Below are 17,329 nucleotides of genomic sequence, written 5' to 3' on the forward strand. Positions count from 1 at the left end.
AAACAGCATATGAAAGCTGCTCAGTCATATTACTTGCATTATAATGCATTTGGCAACTTGATTTATCAAATTCAGTTTTGAGAACAGTTCTGTCTGAAGCCTGAGGATAGCTGAAACAGCGTATGTGGAAAGTGATTTTCTAAATGAGAGCAGTGCAGGTAAAGATCTGCAAGGATCCAGCCAGAAAGCAAACATGATTCATACCCTACAGCTTCTACCAGCCTCAGCAAGAGGCACAATTTATATCAAAGGTATTTATATCAGAGAAAAATACTGATCTATATATTTAATCTATTTCACAGAGTACTAGTTATGAGACTTACTTTGTGAAGTCAGGTGCAGTCATCATTTACTCAGTCTTTTACTGATAATAAAATTGCTATCAGAATACATTAAGACTAAAAATGTTTAAATTAATTTCTAAATCTGATCAAGCTGGGAGAAAATTTTGCAGACCAGTGTTTAACTGATGAAATTGGCTTACGGCAATTAAGTTCCTTTGCCAGCTTATGCTGGATAAATACTACCACAATAAATACCACAACAATTAAATAATTTAAAGTGTCCATGAAAGAATGCACCAGTTTAAACTGTTTAAAACCTCTTAATTTGGTGCAACGACTTCTAGATACACAAAATTAGATTCAGTGAGACAGTTCTGTTTTACAAAAGAAAACAACGGCAGTAAAATTGCCAAGGGTAAATGGCAGAAATTCTGCTGTTAAAAGAAGAAAAGCAACCATGACAGCAAAGCCAGCAAATGCATAACCAAGTTACAGATAATGTATAGGATAAAACAAACAAAAATCTTACAACTAAAATAATATTACTGAATTGTGGCTGTCTTCCTCTAAGCTGCCATATCTGAGAAAAACTGAGTCTCTCAATACTAGTGAACGTTTCTCGGGAGAAAAGAAAAACAGGTACCCAGTAAAAGTTTATTATGATAAAAACATATGTATAAAAATACACTTTATAACAATTTATCAGTATTACAACAGCAGTATATACTATTAGCAGATATTCCATACCAGTCCTTTTGGGTTTTTTGTACAAGTTAAAACCAAAATCCTTTCTTGTATTTTTAAAAATATTTGCTTTCTTGACCTAATTCATTTTTCTTCTGTTGGCCATCTGTGTGTTCCTATGGTCTCTGTTACTCAGTTATTGCGGAGGTCAATGCTTCAAAGATCAGGATGAAAATTTAGCAGATAGAAATCCTTTTGCAAAGGATAGCTGTTTTCATCTAGCACAAAATGGCTCCTAATTTCCAACAAATAGGATGCTTCTGTATCTGCTAGCAGCGAATGACACAGATCTGCCACTATTGTGCTGTAGGTTATATCTGAAGAGGGCACTGCAAAAGACAGAACAATCCAATTTACTCTTTATTTTTATAATATCACGTAACATTCAAGTTCCACTCCCATGAAAACTACACTGAGTTAATGGAAATGTAGCTCAACATCTGAATAGATAATTAGCTTTTGTTTTTAATCATTTTTTTAAAAGTGTGCTAAGACTTGTTTCTCATTAAACTGTAACACTCGTGAGTCACGTAAACACCTCTCAAGAAGTCAAATAGGGTGTATCAAGGGAAGCCTGTCTGAAGCACCACACTTTTACTACAGAAATAGCTAACATGCTTTCATAAAAACTGTTAAGAGATTCTATTTTGCACATTAGGGATCCATTTAGTTACTGAATACTTAGTTGTAAAACGTGTTCATACCATCTCACTTTTTGCTACCTCAACTCTGAACTTCTGCGTTTGTCAGAAAGCAACTGAAGTTGAGCTCTCTTTGAGGCTGCTTTTTTTTTCCTGTAACTCTCAAAATATAAGCAATCATATTTCCAGAACAATCTCATTCTAATTTTAAGTTGTCAATAATTAAAAATTTTACTTCCGTTGTGAACTTTGCTGCCTGTTTGTCACAAGTAATTCACTAAACAGTACCTACGAATCTGTTCAGCCAGTCTGCAGGAATATTAAGGAAGATTTTTTCCATCAACTCAGACACCACATGAACAGAAATTTCATATCCTCCATCTTCCACTGTCATCAAAGCAGGTCTAGATCAGAAAACAAAAGACTCTTGAAAGTTAGCTGCTATGTTTTTTTTGACTGAAGCAAAATTTCTAAGTGAGTAATACAATGTAGCATTACCCTCCAACATAACACCAAGGATTAGAAAAACTAGAAAATCTCTATGCACTCATGTCCATCACATCTGTAGAGTTGGAATGAGTTTAAGATATATACTGAATTTACTACTCAATGTTAAAACAACTTCTAAAACTATCAAGTAAGTCTTACCTTCAGACAACTGCAGAAAACAATGCTAAATAAATAATACATAGAACAATAAATGTTAATATATACATATACTTACCTACAAACATACAAGGAGTAAATAAAAATTTGAAATGTAAAGTAGAGAGACAAGCTTAGGCATATCACTCGGAATTGTATCATATGTATCAACATCCCCTAATACTGTGTGTCTTCATAGCCACTACATAATACCAAGATAGCATCTCTTGTACTATGATAAATACCAAACAGTTTCATGTACTGCTAAGCAAGTAAAAATTCCTCCTCTTGCTGGAAACCATTTCCTACATAGGATATGGTCAATAGTATTCCCATTAGGTCCGAAATGAACCTAGTTTGGGACTGCTGTCCTACAAGCACTGGTCTTCCCAAATTTTGCTGTTTCACTCGATTCAGAAGTGATACTGGATGACAAGCAACTGGTAAAAAGTGATCTTCTTAGTACAGGTATACCCTGTACTTTGAGTCTTTGTCTTCTTTCCAACCTGTCATTATTGATGCCATCACTTCTTTATTGTTCTCCCAAATAAATCCTTGCTATCGGTTTTTGCTATGCTTCTGTGAGATGATACCTCAACCAGTCCTCTATAGTGATGTTCAACAGGTAGTTTCTGCTTGCTTTCAAGCTTCTGAGTGATTTTACTAAGCCTAATCACTTACACAGCTGATTCTGCTTCTACCCAGCACATGCTCTTTAACTGCCCTGAGACTATTTACAATTTGAACATCTGCACCATCACAATCCTTACACTTCCTAGAAAATCTGCGCTGCTCTGATCACAGCAGGATGCAGTGCTCTGTCCTGACCATCCCACAGAAGAAGCTGAAATAGTAAACATCAGGACATAACACAGTAATGTAAATCCTGGTTACAGCAATATTGGAACAGTACCAAACCAGTTAATGTTACAAAAAGTAATAAAATAAGGCACAATCATCTTCAGTGCACAACTTTTCAATGGGAGATGCTCCCAACAGGATAAAATGTGCTTACTGCAGAGATGGTAGGAATGAAGGATGGGCAAACACTTCAAGAGACTAGCAGAGCTGCGTTGTCAAATAGGACCATCAGCCACTACTTCAGTATCTTGACAATTGGATAGTGTTATTAATAGATTAATTTAGTTAGTGTGATGCAGAACACCTAACAGCCCTAATTTAATGCCTGTGAGGCACAAAGGCAAATGACTGCAAATATGCCACTTTCCCAGTAGGCAAAGAATTTGACTTGCCATCTGTTAATCTAAAAGTTACTGCTAAATTTCATAATCTTAAATGATCGAAGGAGATAAGGGAAGTCCATGTCTGATTATCCATGGAACTATTTTAAATCTGTTGGTATAGACAGAAACCAAGGCCCAGACTATTCAAATTCCAGACTAATCCTATGTTTTAAGAAGTCTGCAGTATTTAGTATTATTACATTTACTCACACTAAGTAGAAAACAATATGGAGATTTTACTCTCAAGGAGCGGCTGGTAGCTATTGCATTGCTAGAAATAGAGCATACTGAACTTCCCTCCTCCTTATACTGAGGGATTAAAAACAATCTGAGATAAGGGGACATCAACTAGCAAACTACAGAAAAAGTAATTTTCTACTAGTTGTGCATACAATTTTATAAAACAAGACTAACACTAACCATTGACATATCAAGCTCTTGAGTAGTGCAATAATGCTAGGACAGCATATTTAATCAGTAAGTTAATTTCATTTTAACAAGGCACTTCTTTAGCAAGAGACAGATTTTTCTCCTGTTAAGATGTAAATCTATTAAGTTATACTACAATAAGAATTTGGAAATACTACCAAGGAACTGCATTCTTACCAATCAGAGCAAAATTTCAGGGCAAAAGTGACAGACTTCTCTTTGAAAAAGTTGTGCATTTAAGTTCCACATCAAGATGTGTTCCCATGCTGAGAATACAAGCATTGGAAGTCTTTATCATTTTCCTGTCACCTTTTGTGTGAGAGTAAATTGAGGTCCTACATGAGGTCAATCTCATGAAAGAGACGGGGAACCTTCTCAGTTAAAAAAACCTCTTTGCACTTAAATATCCCTCATCGGAAAATAATTAGCATACAAACTTAGAGATGCAAGACTTTTAAAGATTGCACAGAGGAAAAAGATTAAGTCATTAATTTGTTAGACAAATGAGAAACTAGTATTTAAATCAAAGCCAAGAGAGAAACTATTGAGTATGCAATGATTCATTAAACTCACTATGAAATAGTTTAGGAATAATTTTAGAAAGAATTTTGGTAGAAAATTTACATAATCTAGAATTCTATTATGTCTATGATTGTCTCAGCTTTCTCTACCTACACATCTTCAAGTTGCTATGGTATTCACATTTCAAAAGCCCAAGATAAATTTAAGAATTGAAAAATTAGTTAATAACGTTATTCCTACATCAACTGGATATGTTTAGTTTATTTTCTCCAAGTAAGTGTGCATATACATCTTGTCTCACAGTGCCATCTGCTGATAACTTAGTATCTGCTCACTGTGAGAAAATTCATTGAAAACATTTGTTAATATTATTTCTGCAAGGCTGTAATTGACAGATCAGTCTAAAAATATGGTACTGATACAGTACTGGGTAAACCTTGTTACTGTATGATGCGGTATTCAAAGAAATTAAAAAGTTAGATTTAAACAAAGAATATTACTTATAAATAGTGGCAATATAATACAGCAATTCAAGAACAGCTCCTTGAAAATTCATTAGAAAAACAGGAATTGCTAACCACATCTTAAGTACAGAATTTTATATATGGGGGAACTTAAAAGGGAGGAAGTTGTAGTTTACATTATTTTAAATTTTATTTTGTTTACCTGTAGAATGATTTTACTTTGTTGTACGGCAAACATCTAATACATTGCTTGTAGATCATATTCTCATCTGCCTGTAGCTCCAAACCACATTTAGCACAACCTGAATACGTAATCATAGGCAGAGAAGCCAGAACACACTCCAGTGAAGTGTCAGCACGGAAGACGAGTTGCTTGTATTGACCAGTTGAAATGGTAAACTTCAGTTCTAAGATATGGGCTTTCAATTGAACCACTCCTATAAAAACAACAATCTCAATCAAATTTGCATTCAGTTTTATTTATAACTGAAAGCAAAATGAAGGTTTACAGTTGATTCAAAACCAAAATCATAACACTTTATGAATTATTTTCTTTCCTTTAGTAGCACATACCCATATTTTTAGAGATCATTTATACAAAGAAAAATCACTGTGGTTAAATATTATTTTAAAATGTATAAAAGCCCCACATTTTTACGTACTATTGTAGTAGATGCCAACATAGAAGAGCCTGAATAAGAGATCAAGAGATTAGAATTGCACAAATAATTTCCAATTGCTTTTCTTCCATGCTAATTCATAGACATTGAAAAGCACAGCTTTAACAACTTAGCTCTCCACTATTTATACATAAACTAGACTTAAATACTGCAATACCAACTTTATTTAGTTACCTCTTAATGTTTAAGAACAACCTTAGCAACCTTCTAGGTTTATCTTGGAGACAGTGACTATATAAAATGCATTCTTTGTTCTTTTTTAAGAAGTTCTCAATAACAGTAGCAATTTTACTCTTGCTTTAGAGAACTCTAGTTTTGGAAAAAAAACTATTGAACAAACTTTCAGTGATTAATCACATCATTACTAGACAGGTTGGCATGCACAAAAGGCAGCTTTTCTCCCTATGTTCCAAAGCTACCATGTACCACATCTATCTCACCTCTGGACTCACTGAATGAAGGCTGCATTCACAACTCGGCTGGGTACTGAGCAGCAGCCTCCAGAATAAATTCAGACTCCCACAAACTGCACTAACTTAAAAAAAAAAGCATTTTACTTGATCAACAGAGCACATATTTTGCTTCGTTATGCACTCACAACAGACATTACAGAGCTATGGATAACAATTTTACCTGAGATTTTTTCCTCCAAATGTGCTGAGAGCTTTGTCACCTGCATGAGGGATGTTTTGCTTTTCCAAAACTTTTCTTTAAATTCAATTGCCCTTTTGTCATCATCAAACAAGCACTCATAGGACGACCATGGAGTTGTGTGCAGTTCAAAGTCACCCGAGACAGAACTATGTTGGACCAGAAGGTATTTAAAGTCCCATATGTGATCTAAAGAACAAAAAAGCAAACATAAGAGTTTACTTTCTATACCTTGGTCAATTTATAGAAAGCCAAGGTCACTTACAAGACTGAGAAACAAGGGGGGATATATGGAAGTAGAGGACATAGGTTAAATACAGGTTTCAACCAAATCTTGTACCCTAGTTAGACTATTATTAAAATCTTCAATATTCCCCTGTTAGGCAGAAAACTGACCACAAAACATGAGTAAACTATAAGTAATCAAATTTACAGAAATTTATTTAATGAAATCTTCTTTGGTAATCTAAACTAGATAAGCGTAAAGCATGAGTTGAATGTCTGATGGCTGTATACTGGAAGCTTGGACTGATTTTTAGCAAGAGAGAAAAACAAATTTAACTTTTACTGGCAACAATTTTTAGATGCTCTAGAACTGTACAGTCTTATGCACTTTAAATATGCAGACAGTTTAAAAATACAAGTTTCCATACCTTTCCCCAAGACTATGAGGTATCTAATCTGCCAGTACAACCAGTAAACACATACCACAGCTGATCTATGACTCCTAGCAAGGACAGACATTGTGCTCTTCCTGTAACCCACTCACACTCTTGAGCGTTGTGTTGTGTATGCTTTAGTATCATGTGAATTTATCTTTTTGGCTATCTTACTAGGATCAAATGTTCATGGTTTGTCTGTGATTAAGTATTTGAACAGTTGAGAAATCACTCATCTTCAGTTTCAGATAAACCTTTAATCACTAAAATGCCAACTTCTAGAGGCACAAAACACTATCTAGAGAATAAGACGTAAGATTTACATCAAATATGAACACTTAATACTACAGATAGCTACATCTTATACTTTTCTGCTTTAGGTATCAGAGAATGATATATTATTGTGTCTTAGAAATTACCTTTGGTATATTCTTTATCAGCTATAAAAAAATTTTAAAATTCTGTACTTTGAAAAGTGCAATATTCTATCATACTAAATTCTATAAGATTTCTAAGCATCTAACAAACAGTATATACCTGATCACACTGAAGTATGCACAAAAGTAAGAGCCATGTAGGTATTATGTAGTAAAGTTAATTTGTTAACGCTTAAACTGGACCATCTTCAAGTAGTTTACAAGGTAGGTCTCGCAGTTAAATGATTTCTAAGAGTGGAGATCACTTATAAATTGAAGTGGAATGGGCAGAATTCAGAGTGGCTACATTTGATAGGTAAAGATTTATTATGAGGTTGTTTAACTTCTCTGGGTTTTACTTTGCACTATGCAAAAGCCAGCCTTTTAGTCAGACATATTCGGCAATTCAATTAATATGGCATTTACTTCCTAAGCGTATCCACTGATCAGAAATACAAACCGTTATCAATTTAACAAAAGCCTAGTTTCACTTATTTAAAAAAAAAAGAAAACAACAACAAAGCCAGGAATAAAACAAAATTCAGTAGTAGTCACCGCTAAAACACAGGCTACAACATTTTCGCAAGAGATGCTTTTAGTCAGTTCCAGGTAGACTTGATAGCAAGACCACCAGGATATAAAGCCTGACACTGTAGTAACGTGGAAAGCAGAGAATGAAAATCAGAAGTAGAAAAAAAACAGCAATTCATGCTAAACCAAACAACAATAAGGAAGACTGATAACATAGTTAACACTCAAGTTTTGGTTTTTTTTATAGTTATAACTAGGCACCAGTGTACCTTGTATCTAGATTCAAGTTTCTAAGTACTCATGCTGTCTCAGTCTCCTGAAGTGAGTGCATTCAAGTTCTGTTGCTGATGGCACTGCTTTTAAGTAAAGAAGACGTTAAAATTGGTACCAAATATATCACCCTTCTAAGGGGAGTATTTAAAGGTTGAATGGGAAAATGTTACCAGCAGAGCATTTTAAAGATATTAATAGCATCACAAAAATCCTTTTACAGCTGCCTATAGGTAAAAGGACTTTACCTTTTTTCCTTTGAAGTTGAGGGCACCAGGCAGCCCCTGCTCCCCACAGCACCATCCTACAGTGTTGATCTCTGGTCTGTTCTACCGTTAGAATAATTTTTCTTTGGTTGCCACCTCTGTAGCTATACACAGATTCTGAAAAAGTATGAAATTATGACTTCTACAGTAAAAAGCATAAACACACAAACGCCACATGTATCAATATTGAGATGAAATCATGTTGCTATCATATTTTATGGTACAATTATAAGCAATCAAGAATATACCTACAATTGCTTCAGGACAGAATGAAAGCAAGCTGATTTCTTCAGGAACATGAATCTAGTTTGAAGGAACGCATAGAGTATATTAGTTTATCTTTCTCCACATAAATACTCAGCAACTGGGCACCTCCCTTTGAAACAGTAGGTCTCTGAGCATCCTTTAGCTCTCACTCATCCTGGCTGGTCTAAGTGGAAAGAAATTGTACTTAATCTCTCAGCGACACACTGTCATAATTGGCAGTTAAAGTTCCTGTAGCTTCTGTGGAATACACCAAAAGAAATATTTCTCCAGAAGTTTTCACATAAAAGGAAACTATAGTCATGTACAAGCACACTAAGAGGATTAGTAACAGTATATATAGATTGAAACAATTAAGATCTCTCCAGCATTCTTACCCAGGATACTGCCTTTAAGTTTCAGGTCCACACTAAAACTACAGTATTTTTCATAAACAATTAATTTTTAAACAAGAACTCCTGCTTTAAATACCTAATAGTTCTGAGATTTATGTACAATAATAAATTGTGAAGGTTTCTATCTTCAAAATTTTCCATTTATAATGAATAAACATGATATTGACAGTGTGGGTAAAAATTTGAATCTTACTAATACCACATGATAGCACAATATGATCAAATTTATGTGCAAAGCTTGAAGTTGAGCACTGAGAAACAGTGGTACTGTAAAGAAAAGATAATTAGAAGTGTTATGCAGGGAAAAGAGAAGACGACTCCTTTTCCAGGTTGAAACAGTGGTTTTTAACTGCCGAAAGCATGTTAAAAAACCACAGCAAGACACTGCATGAAGTTCTGAGAATGTCTCAAGATAATTTGGTTTTGTTTATTTCAGAATGTGGAAAAGATGCTAGGGAGCAGCTGTAAGGGCTGATTATGAAGAAATGGAAATAAATTATGAATTTTAACATGGAAAATTGCTTCAGCAAAAGGAATCCTGAAATAACTACATTCACGATTAGAAGAAAAGGAATGTATGACAGAAGAATAAACTCCAAAAAAAAAAAAATCAGTACATGGACTGTTGACTATGATTCTTTGGGAGAGAGGAGTCTTTATTATAAAAATATACAGGAAACTCAGATTTCCAAAACAAATTAATAAGGTAGTTCTCTGTTGTACCTGCAGAAGAAATAGGAGTATCATAGTAAGACATCTTGGTCGTTTTACACTGTGCATTTTCCAGTATTGAAAAATTAAGAAGAACTAGTACAAAAAGGCACACAAGTAAAGATTATTATAAAGAAATGTTGCATGGATTTAAGAAACCAGGAATCCTTAGCTTTAAAGATCTATTCTAAGTAGGAAAAAATAGAAAGAAATAAGAAGTGTTCTGAATAAAACATTAGAAAAGAGCAACACAGTTCCATTATAAAGACAGACAAGCAAATCCTAAAACAGTAGATTAAAATAATCATCAACCTATTTCATTCAGAAAAACACATGATTTATAGCGCAATCACATTTTCCTTTAATGCCAGGATGCTTACATGGAAGGATGTTGGCAGCTGAGCTTCACATTAGTAAAGCTTGACTGTTACACATGACATTTTCATAAGCGACCGCCTTTCTCAAGCAGTGGTCTACAGCAAGAATGTACCTCTTCAATTTCAAGAGCCCTTAAAAAACATATTTATGTTCCTACAGTGTAACTGCAGCATCTCCCTCTTTTCAGTGCTCCTGCTATACACCAATCTTCCCTGAACAGGATTTTGAGCCCACACTCCACATATCTGAGATATTCCTGCTGCCAACACTATACTTCATACCTGCATCTCTTCAATCCTCCATCTTACTGAAGATCAGGTACCACACTATTTAGAGCTGTGGAGATGCTCAAGCCATCTCACTGACAAGTCAATACATCAGTATCTGCAGTCTGTGGTGAGTGCTCATTCCTTAGTGAAAGCACACTAATCCCCCAGTGAGTAGGAACATCACTTATCAGGGCTCTCTGCCTGCATGCTCCTCCCACAGATGCAAATGCTATTGATCAGTGTTAGTGTGTAGTAACCTCCTTTCAGCAGCTGACAATAGTCATGATTTCCTTCCTGTCTCTAACTCCATTTCTCTAACTGCTGTGCCTCCCATCAGTGGATCATTAAAAAGGTTTTCCTTGTGACTCCTATGTCAAACACTGGTGTATGGAATAGGAAACAACCAGAATTGCCTTCAAAATTACTGTGTTAAGTTTCATCTCTAGTTGAAGTTCTGGAAGTTGAAGTCTAGTGCCTGGACTTACCTGTCAATACAGTAATGTTGACAATTTTCAAGATTGAGTGAACCAATGTATTTGGCTGGAGCTGGTCAAGCTGCATATACTGAACACTATCCAGTCTCTGAACTTGTCTTTGAGGAATGTCTCCAAAGTGTGGAAATCCTGATGATATGTATGCCAATAAACCATGGAGAACACCAGCATCCACTATAGGATAAACTTATATGAGAAAACCAAAGTTAAAGGGACACCTTTTTGTAAGCTTAGAAGTAAAAAATTTATGAGTTAGTACATATTTACACTGACAAAGCCAAAACTATTTTACAATAATTCTAAGGCAAGAAATTCTTGAGGTGTGTAACACTTGATCCAAAATAAAACCATGCTTCATCTGTCTCCTTTATTTCATTTGCCTCCTCTTGATAACATCTCAAAGTTAAGCTAAGTACAACATTTTAAATTACACCAAAAATAGGAAAGAAATGTTCTATCATAGCTTGGTAAGAACAGCCATTCTTGACTATTTACCCTAGAACTCACCTTAAATACCTGGCAATAACAGACATCAGGAAGCCTGTAAGAACAATGCAAGTTCATGGTGATAGCTACACTGTATTTTCCCCTTAGTCTCTAACCCTCCATGGCTCAAGTATCTTTAAAGACTTTGTGCTTAATAGTCTGCAATGAATTACTTTCCTTGAATGTATCTACTTATTTTTCAAGCCTCTAAAAATTTTGCTGAAAAGTTAATCCTCATGAAATCTCAGACATCTTATAGTTAAGTCCTGGGATAACTGCTGTTTCTTAAACCAAGCTCAAAGAATTCAGTTTTTCAGAGTTTTGAATGGTAACCACCCAACTTTACCATGAACTCCACATGCTTATCTGATGTCATCACATCCTTATCTTGCCCACAGGTGGTCCTGTCATACTTTCCTATAGCGTTTTGTACCTCCCAGTTACTCACATTTCCATTTTACCCTGTGTATGAGGCATTCCCAACAAAAAGTACTTTAAATAACTTTCCACAAAAATCACAGTAAAATAGCTATGCACTGTAATCTTACATTCTTCTGGATTGAGAGTTGAGCAGTTCCCTAGATTCAGTAACTGACTGGTAAATGTAGACTGCAGCATGATTTCTCCACACCAAAGATTCTCATACATTATTGTATCTGCAAGAAAAAAAGCAACCTTATCAACTCAAGTATCAACAGTATTAAAGCATATCATACCTAGCTATAGAACCATCATACACCAGGGGTGTGAAAGACAGTTATAAAGGGATCACGTGGAAATAAAGTGATGTTTTTTTAATCTACCAACACCATTTACAATGAGTTAATCAATTTTTCCTCAATAATTTGATGTAATTCTTCAATTCATAAAATATTCAATAGTCTCATAACAGGTACTGTATAAGTGAAGTGGGTGACTGTATTGGGTAAATTACTATAGTGCAACATTTCAGAATGAATAGTAAAGTACTAGGCTTACCCAGACACACTTATGGGGTATTTTGAGATAATGTCCAAGAAGAAAAAGCCCAGCTTATCTTCGATGCCTAAAATACTTACCTTTTCACATACCTATAAGAAACTCTTAATGAGAAATAGGCATCTTACTGCCTGAATGGAGGTTGTAGGTGGGGGCTGGTCTCTTCTCCCAAGTAACAAGTGATAGGACAAGAGGAAATGGCCTCAAGTTGCACCAGGGGAGGTTTAGATTGGATATTGGGAAAAGAAATTCTTCACCAAAAGGGTTATCAAGCATTGGAACAGGCTGCCCAGGGAAGTGATTGAATCACCATCCCTGGAAGTATTTAAAAGACAGGTAGACATGGTGCTTAGGGACATGGTTTAGTGCTGGTTTTGGCAGTGTTAGGTTAATGGTTGGACTTGATCTTAAAGTTTCCTTCCAACGTAGATGATTCTATGATTGTATAAATATTCAAACAATTTTATATTGTGCAATTTTTTGCATATTGCAAAACCCAAACAGCCAGATCACTATCAAGTTCTGGTCAACTTCAGCCCTAAACTAGGTGCAATATCATTTTTATAGTATAGCATCCTCTTAAAGAGGGAGAGTTTTGCTTCTATTAAGTATTAAAGAGTACAAAGGATTTATCAGGAAGAATCTTCTTTATTAGCTGACACATTATGAAGAAAGTGAACTGCAAACAGCGTTTTATATTTCTGCAGTCTATGTCAGTTAGTAAACCACAACACAATCCATCCCAAGATGCCAGTGCTAAGCTGCAAAGTCCTTCCTAGTAGGAAAAGTATTTTCCATCCTGAGACTGAACAAAATATCATTATTTTCCAGTCCATCTGCTGGTCCAACAGCAGAGAATTACAAAAAATTCTATAAATCAAATAACTAGTACATCTAGTTTGTAGTAGCACTTTTACCTTTCACGAACAACTGGTTTAAAACAAAATACATCTGACTACCTATGGCACTGCTGTGCCTCAGACCAAAGACTGAGGGCACAGTAAGAGATGGGCAAACTCCCATGGGACAGTTGATGTTCCACTGGCAGGATGACTGAGAATCCAAAGTGATGTTGAACAACCTAAGTGATATAAGAAAGATACTTGCAAATGCTTAGCCATAGTTCCAAATTACTGATTACTTATTGTTCTACTTTAAACAGGCATTTTAAAGAACCACATTTTAAAAAGGCAAATAAAGGAATTCTCACCTGTAAGCAGTACAATATCCCCAGGAAACACAGTGAGTGACCAAAATGCAGCACCACGCCACAGCACCACCTTTCTCTCAATTTCCGACTGGTCCATAACGACAATTGTTGCTACAGGAACTTTACAGGAAGATTTTGGTCTCGTTTTCACCTGTATTTCTTTGATATGACAAGGATGTACTATTGCGACCAAAACATTGTACTTTTGATTTTTGCAGCAGCAGTTCTTAAGTGGCGATAGTTTCTTTTCAAGTTTTTTGAACTGTGTCACTCTCTCTTGATCCACTCTCATCCCAGGACCAGCTGGAGAAGAATTTAGTTTAGTTCTCTTTGATTTCAGTTGTCTTTTAAATACTGAGTGATAAATATGGAAGGAATCTTCACACTTGCGTGCTCTTTTAGAAGAGCTCTTATGTGAGCTGTCTACTTGAGAGCACAGTATTCCTGAGCTCAATGGTTCAATATGGATTTCATTTACAAATTGCTCAGCATGAACATTAAGTTCTTGAGACTTCTCTGTATTTTCCTGAACACTTCCTTCTTGTTTTATGGCTCCAAAGCAAATATTTTTCCCATCATCCTCAGAACTGAAAAGTTCAAGGGAACTTGTATATTCTTTTTCAGCCACATCAAGACATGTTCCAACATTAGAATCAAATTGGAAGTGATCATTTTGACTTTCCTCAGGTTTTTTGCCACCTTCTGTTTCTGATAGTTTTATGATTCTTTTCTGCAGCTCATTCCGATCTTGTGCAAAAACAGCCATCTGACTTGAAGTCATTATACTACGAAATTCAGTATCAGTTGACACTGCAAGGCCTGAACAATCACGTGGTTCTCCTTTTGGTTTTGAGTCTCGATTTTGGGGGAAAAACATATCCAGATATTGACTTAGATCTTCACGGTGATCACTTCTGTGATCTGACTGAACACCTTGTCCCACGGACCTTAGATGTATGCTGATCTGCTTAGTACCAGCAACCAAATCAGAAATGTCAGAGCTGTTAACTTCTAAATGACTGGCTTTTCCTTCAGTGAGGTTTGAACAGCCACCATGTGATTGTTTATCCTGTCTAGCTGATTTTGCAAATTTTTGAGGGAGGTGTTGATCTGCCGCCTGATTTACATTTGCATGTGTGCATCTATCTTTAGATATTTGACAATCAGAATAAATTAAGCTTTCAGCCTTTTTAGGTGTGGTACTACAAGTTACTGCCACAGGTACGAAAGATGTCAAACATTCTTTTGCTACCATTAGTCTCTTCTGTTGAGACTGCTGAGAGCTGTCACCACTTATAGTAACTGCTGTGACTACAGAGCTCTCTGCCTGAAACACTACATGGTCAGCACCTTTAACTTTTTCAGAAAAAAGACTATGTAGGTCACATGAATAGCGGAGTTCTCTCCATTTTTCAGCAGCAGGGGCTGAACTACTTTGCTCTGACACCTCCAGCGGGCTTGGAATACTGGGTGCTCCCACAAATATATGAATTTGAGGTCTTTTTGACATTTTTGATCACTGTGTAAGTTTGACATTAAACAATATGGTTTATGCAATAAACACAACACAGCAGTAAATGCCAAAAATTATATTTGGCCTTTTCTTAACAATTAAAAATACCTAAGATTCAAAGGCGTATTTCATAATTTAACTGGTAAAAATACCACTTTGCTACTTAAAGCCTATAAAATTAAATGTACAAAATAAAAAAAAAGTTATTTATTGTGTCAAACTTGCATAGAAAAAGAATTTATTTACAATAGGGCTTCATTTCTGATTCGGATACTTGGAAACATGTAGCAGATGCAGAATTACAGTGAAGTTCAATTTAAGTTTAATTATTGAGCAGACTTATCTTCATTTATTATTGCTAATTAAACAGACAAATGTGAATTCACTATTCAGTAACTCATTTTAATTCATGTGAAATAAACGCTTGTGGGAAACCTTTACAGAATGGTTAGAAGATAATTTCACCTCCCAGAAAATTACAATTTCAACTAAATGACTAAAAATACTATGGCTATTTAAAATTAGTTTAAAACTTGGCTAGAAATGCAATATTTTACATGCTGGTTTAGCATGGAAATAATTTAAGTGATTATTTCATGAAATGGAAGGTTTCAGGATTTTACTGATAAGTTATATTTAATAAGCACTAAGAGGTCAGTGAAACATGAGTAGATGATTTAGAATTAGGTTTCATTCATTTACATAGTATCATACTAACCAAGAAGTTACTAACTTCTTCTAGCTTATTAAAAATAAGCCCACCTTACACAGTAAAAAAGACCCTTTTTTTAATTTATGCTATACTGTAATTAAAAAAACCCCTCAACTACAGCAACAAGTGTTCACTAAATTGCAGACACCTGGCTACATGTTTTGGGAATGTTGTCAATAGAAGTTGCTGCAATAGGCAATTCTGCAGAGGTAGGAACACCAGAAATGAAATTCAGGAGCTAATCCAGCTGCAAACAGAATAAAAAGAACATTCAAACAAATACAGTATTGAAAAATATTTCGTTTTTTCATTTAGCACTTACTAAATTAACAGCCATTTTCCTAACAAGCCACTAGGGGTCGATAAATTTTCACACTCATAAAGCTCACAGTAACATGGAAAACCTATAAACATCATGGAACACTGATCCTGGGTATATTACAGGTTTAACCGGAAAAACAACACACAAGCACGAAAATTAGATATATCATGTCATAATACAAAGAAGCTACAAAATGCAGTATCTGGTATCGCTCAGTTTTATGCTCGTGGCAAAATGAATAATACTTAAAAGATTGGAGTAGCAAAGCTTCTATAGTTGTACACTTAAATTCGGGCTCATAAGAACGCAGCTTTTAAAGGATAATTCCCATACTTATGAAAGTTTCAAATTATATAATTAAAGAATGGTAATATACAAATAACCAAGATGACAGAATTTACAGTTCAACACTAAAATAACGAATCAAGCAAGAAGGGAAAGGCAACAAAAAGTGATAGTGAGGTTGAACCTCTGAAGAAGTGATGTTAAAAACAAGTTTTGTACATAAAAGGCTGCCCAATACATAATGTAAAACCAACTTCAGTAACAGATCTCCTATGACAAACAAAATGTTACCACTACCTCAAATGAGCTTCAGAATTGTAACTTAACTGATGAGATTAAATACTTTCTTCAATTTCAAAGTAAGTAAGTCTACTGGTAGCTTTTTTCATTTGTTATTACCTTGGTTACAGCCATTACAGATGGGTAGCTTTCTTAATTAGGTGTAACAATATAAATGGATCTTAATAAGGAGGTTCAAGTGAATACAAGGTTCAAATGAATTACAAAAGATTTCTTCCACATCTATAGTACAAAAGAGGCTGGACAGCAGAATTCTGACACAAGTCCATGCCATTTTTAAAGAACTTGTATGCCATGCAATGACTAATGAAATAATCAGTCATTTCCAAACTGGGCTTTGGTACAGTAAGTGGCTATTTCACTTCAATCTTGACCACCTTCTACAAGGGCTGAATACCAACCTGTCACAGGTATAAAATAGCATCATATTCAAGTCTTACTGTCTTTTTACGTGTCTTTCACCTCAAAGAGATTTCGGAGGCTTTTCCCAATTCTGCAAAAATTCTCAAGCATTTCTGCATCAAGCTTCAGGCAGATAAAAATCTTAAATTCACTTAATTTAATTT

The 17,329-nt window shown here is 35.1% G+C and overlaps 1 protein-coding gene across 1 annotated transcript; it reads right to left on the reverse strand.

Annotated features, from left to right (window-relative positions):
* Positions 1–918: 918 nt before the first annotated feature.
* Positions 919–15,579, reverse strand: SHLD2 (shieldin complex subunit 2). Its single transcript, XM_074154831.1, has 8 exons — positions 13,632–15,579; positions 11,992–12,099; positions 10,949–11,143; positions 8,429–8,563; positions 6,287–6,493; positions 5,176–5,410; positions 1,958–2,073; positions 919–1,357 (listed from the first exon to the last, which is right to left on the reverse strand). Exons 1-8 carry the CDS (start codon positions 15,139–15,141, stop codon positions 1,185–1,187), a joined length of 2,679 nt encoding a protein of 892 aa, XP_074010932.1. The 5' UTR covers positions 15,142–15,579; the 3' UTR covers positions 919–1,184.
* Between the last annotated feature and the right edge of the window lie 1,750 nt (positions 15,580–17,329).

This window comes from Numenius arquata, chromosome 10, assembly GCF_964106895.1.
Source record: "Numenius arquata chromosome 10, bNumArq3.hap1.1, whole genome shotgun sequence".
NCBI lineage: Eukaryota > Metazoa > Chordata > Aves > Charadriiformes > Scolopacidae > Numenius > Numenius arquata.

Coding starts and splice junctions, on each gene's coding strand:
- SHLD2 (XM_074154831.1), bottom strand. CDS start 15,141: ATGTCAAAAAGACCTCAAATTCATATATTTGTGGGAGCACCCAGTATT. Junction 8,564..10,948: donor CAACATTACTGTATTGACAG/GTAAGTCCAGGC, acceptor ATACTTTTTCAG/AATCTGTGTATAGCTACAGA. Junction 6,494..8,428: donor TCAACTTCAAAGGAAAAAAG/GTAAAGTCCTTT, acceptor TTTGTTCTTTAG/ATCACATATGGGACTTTAAA.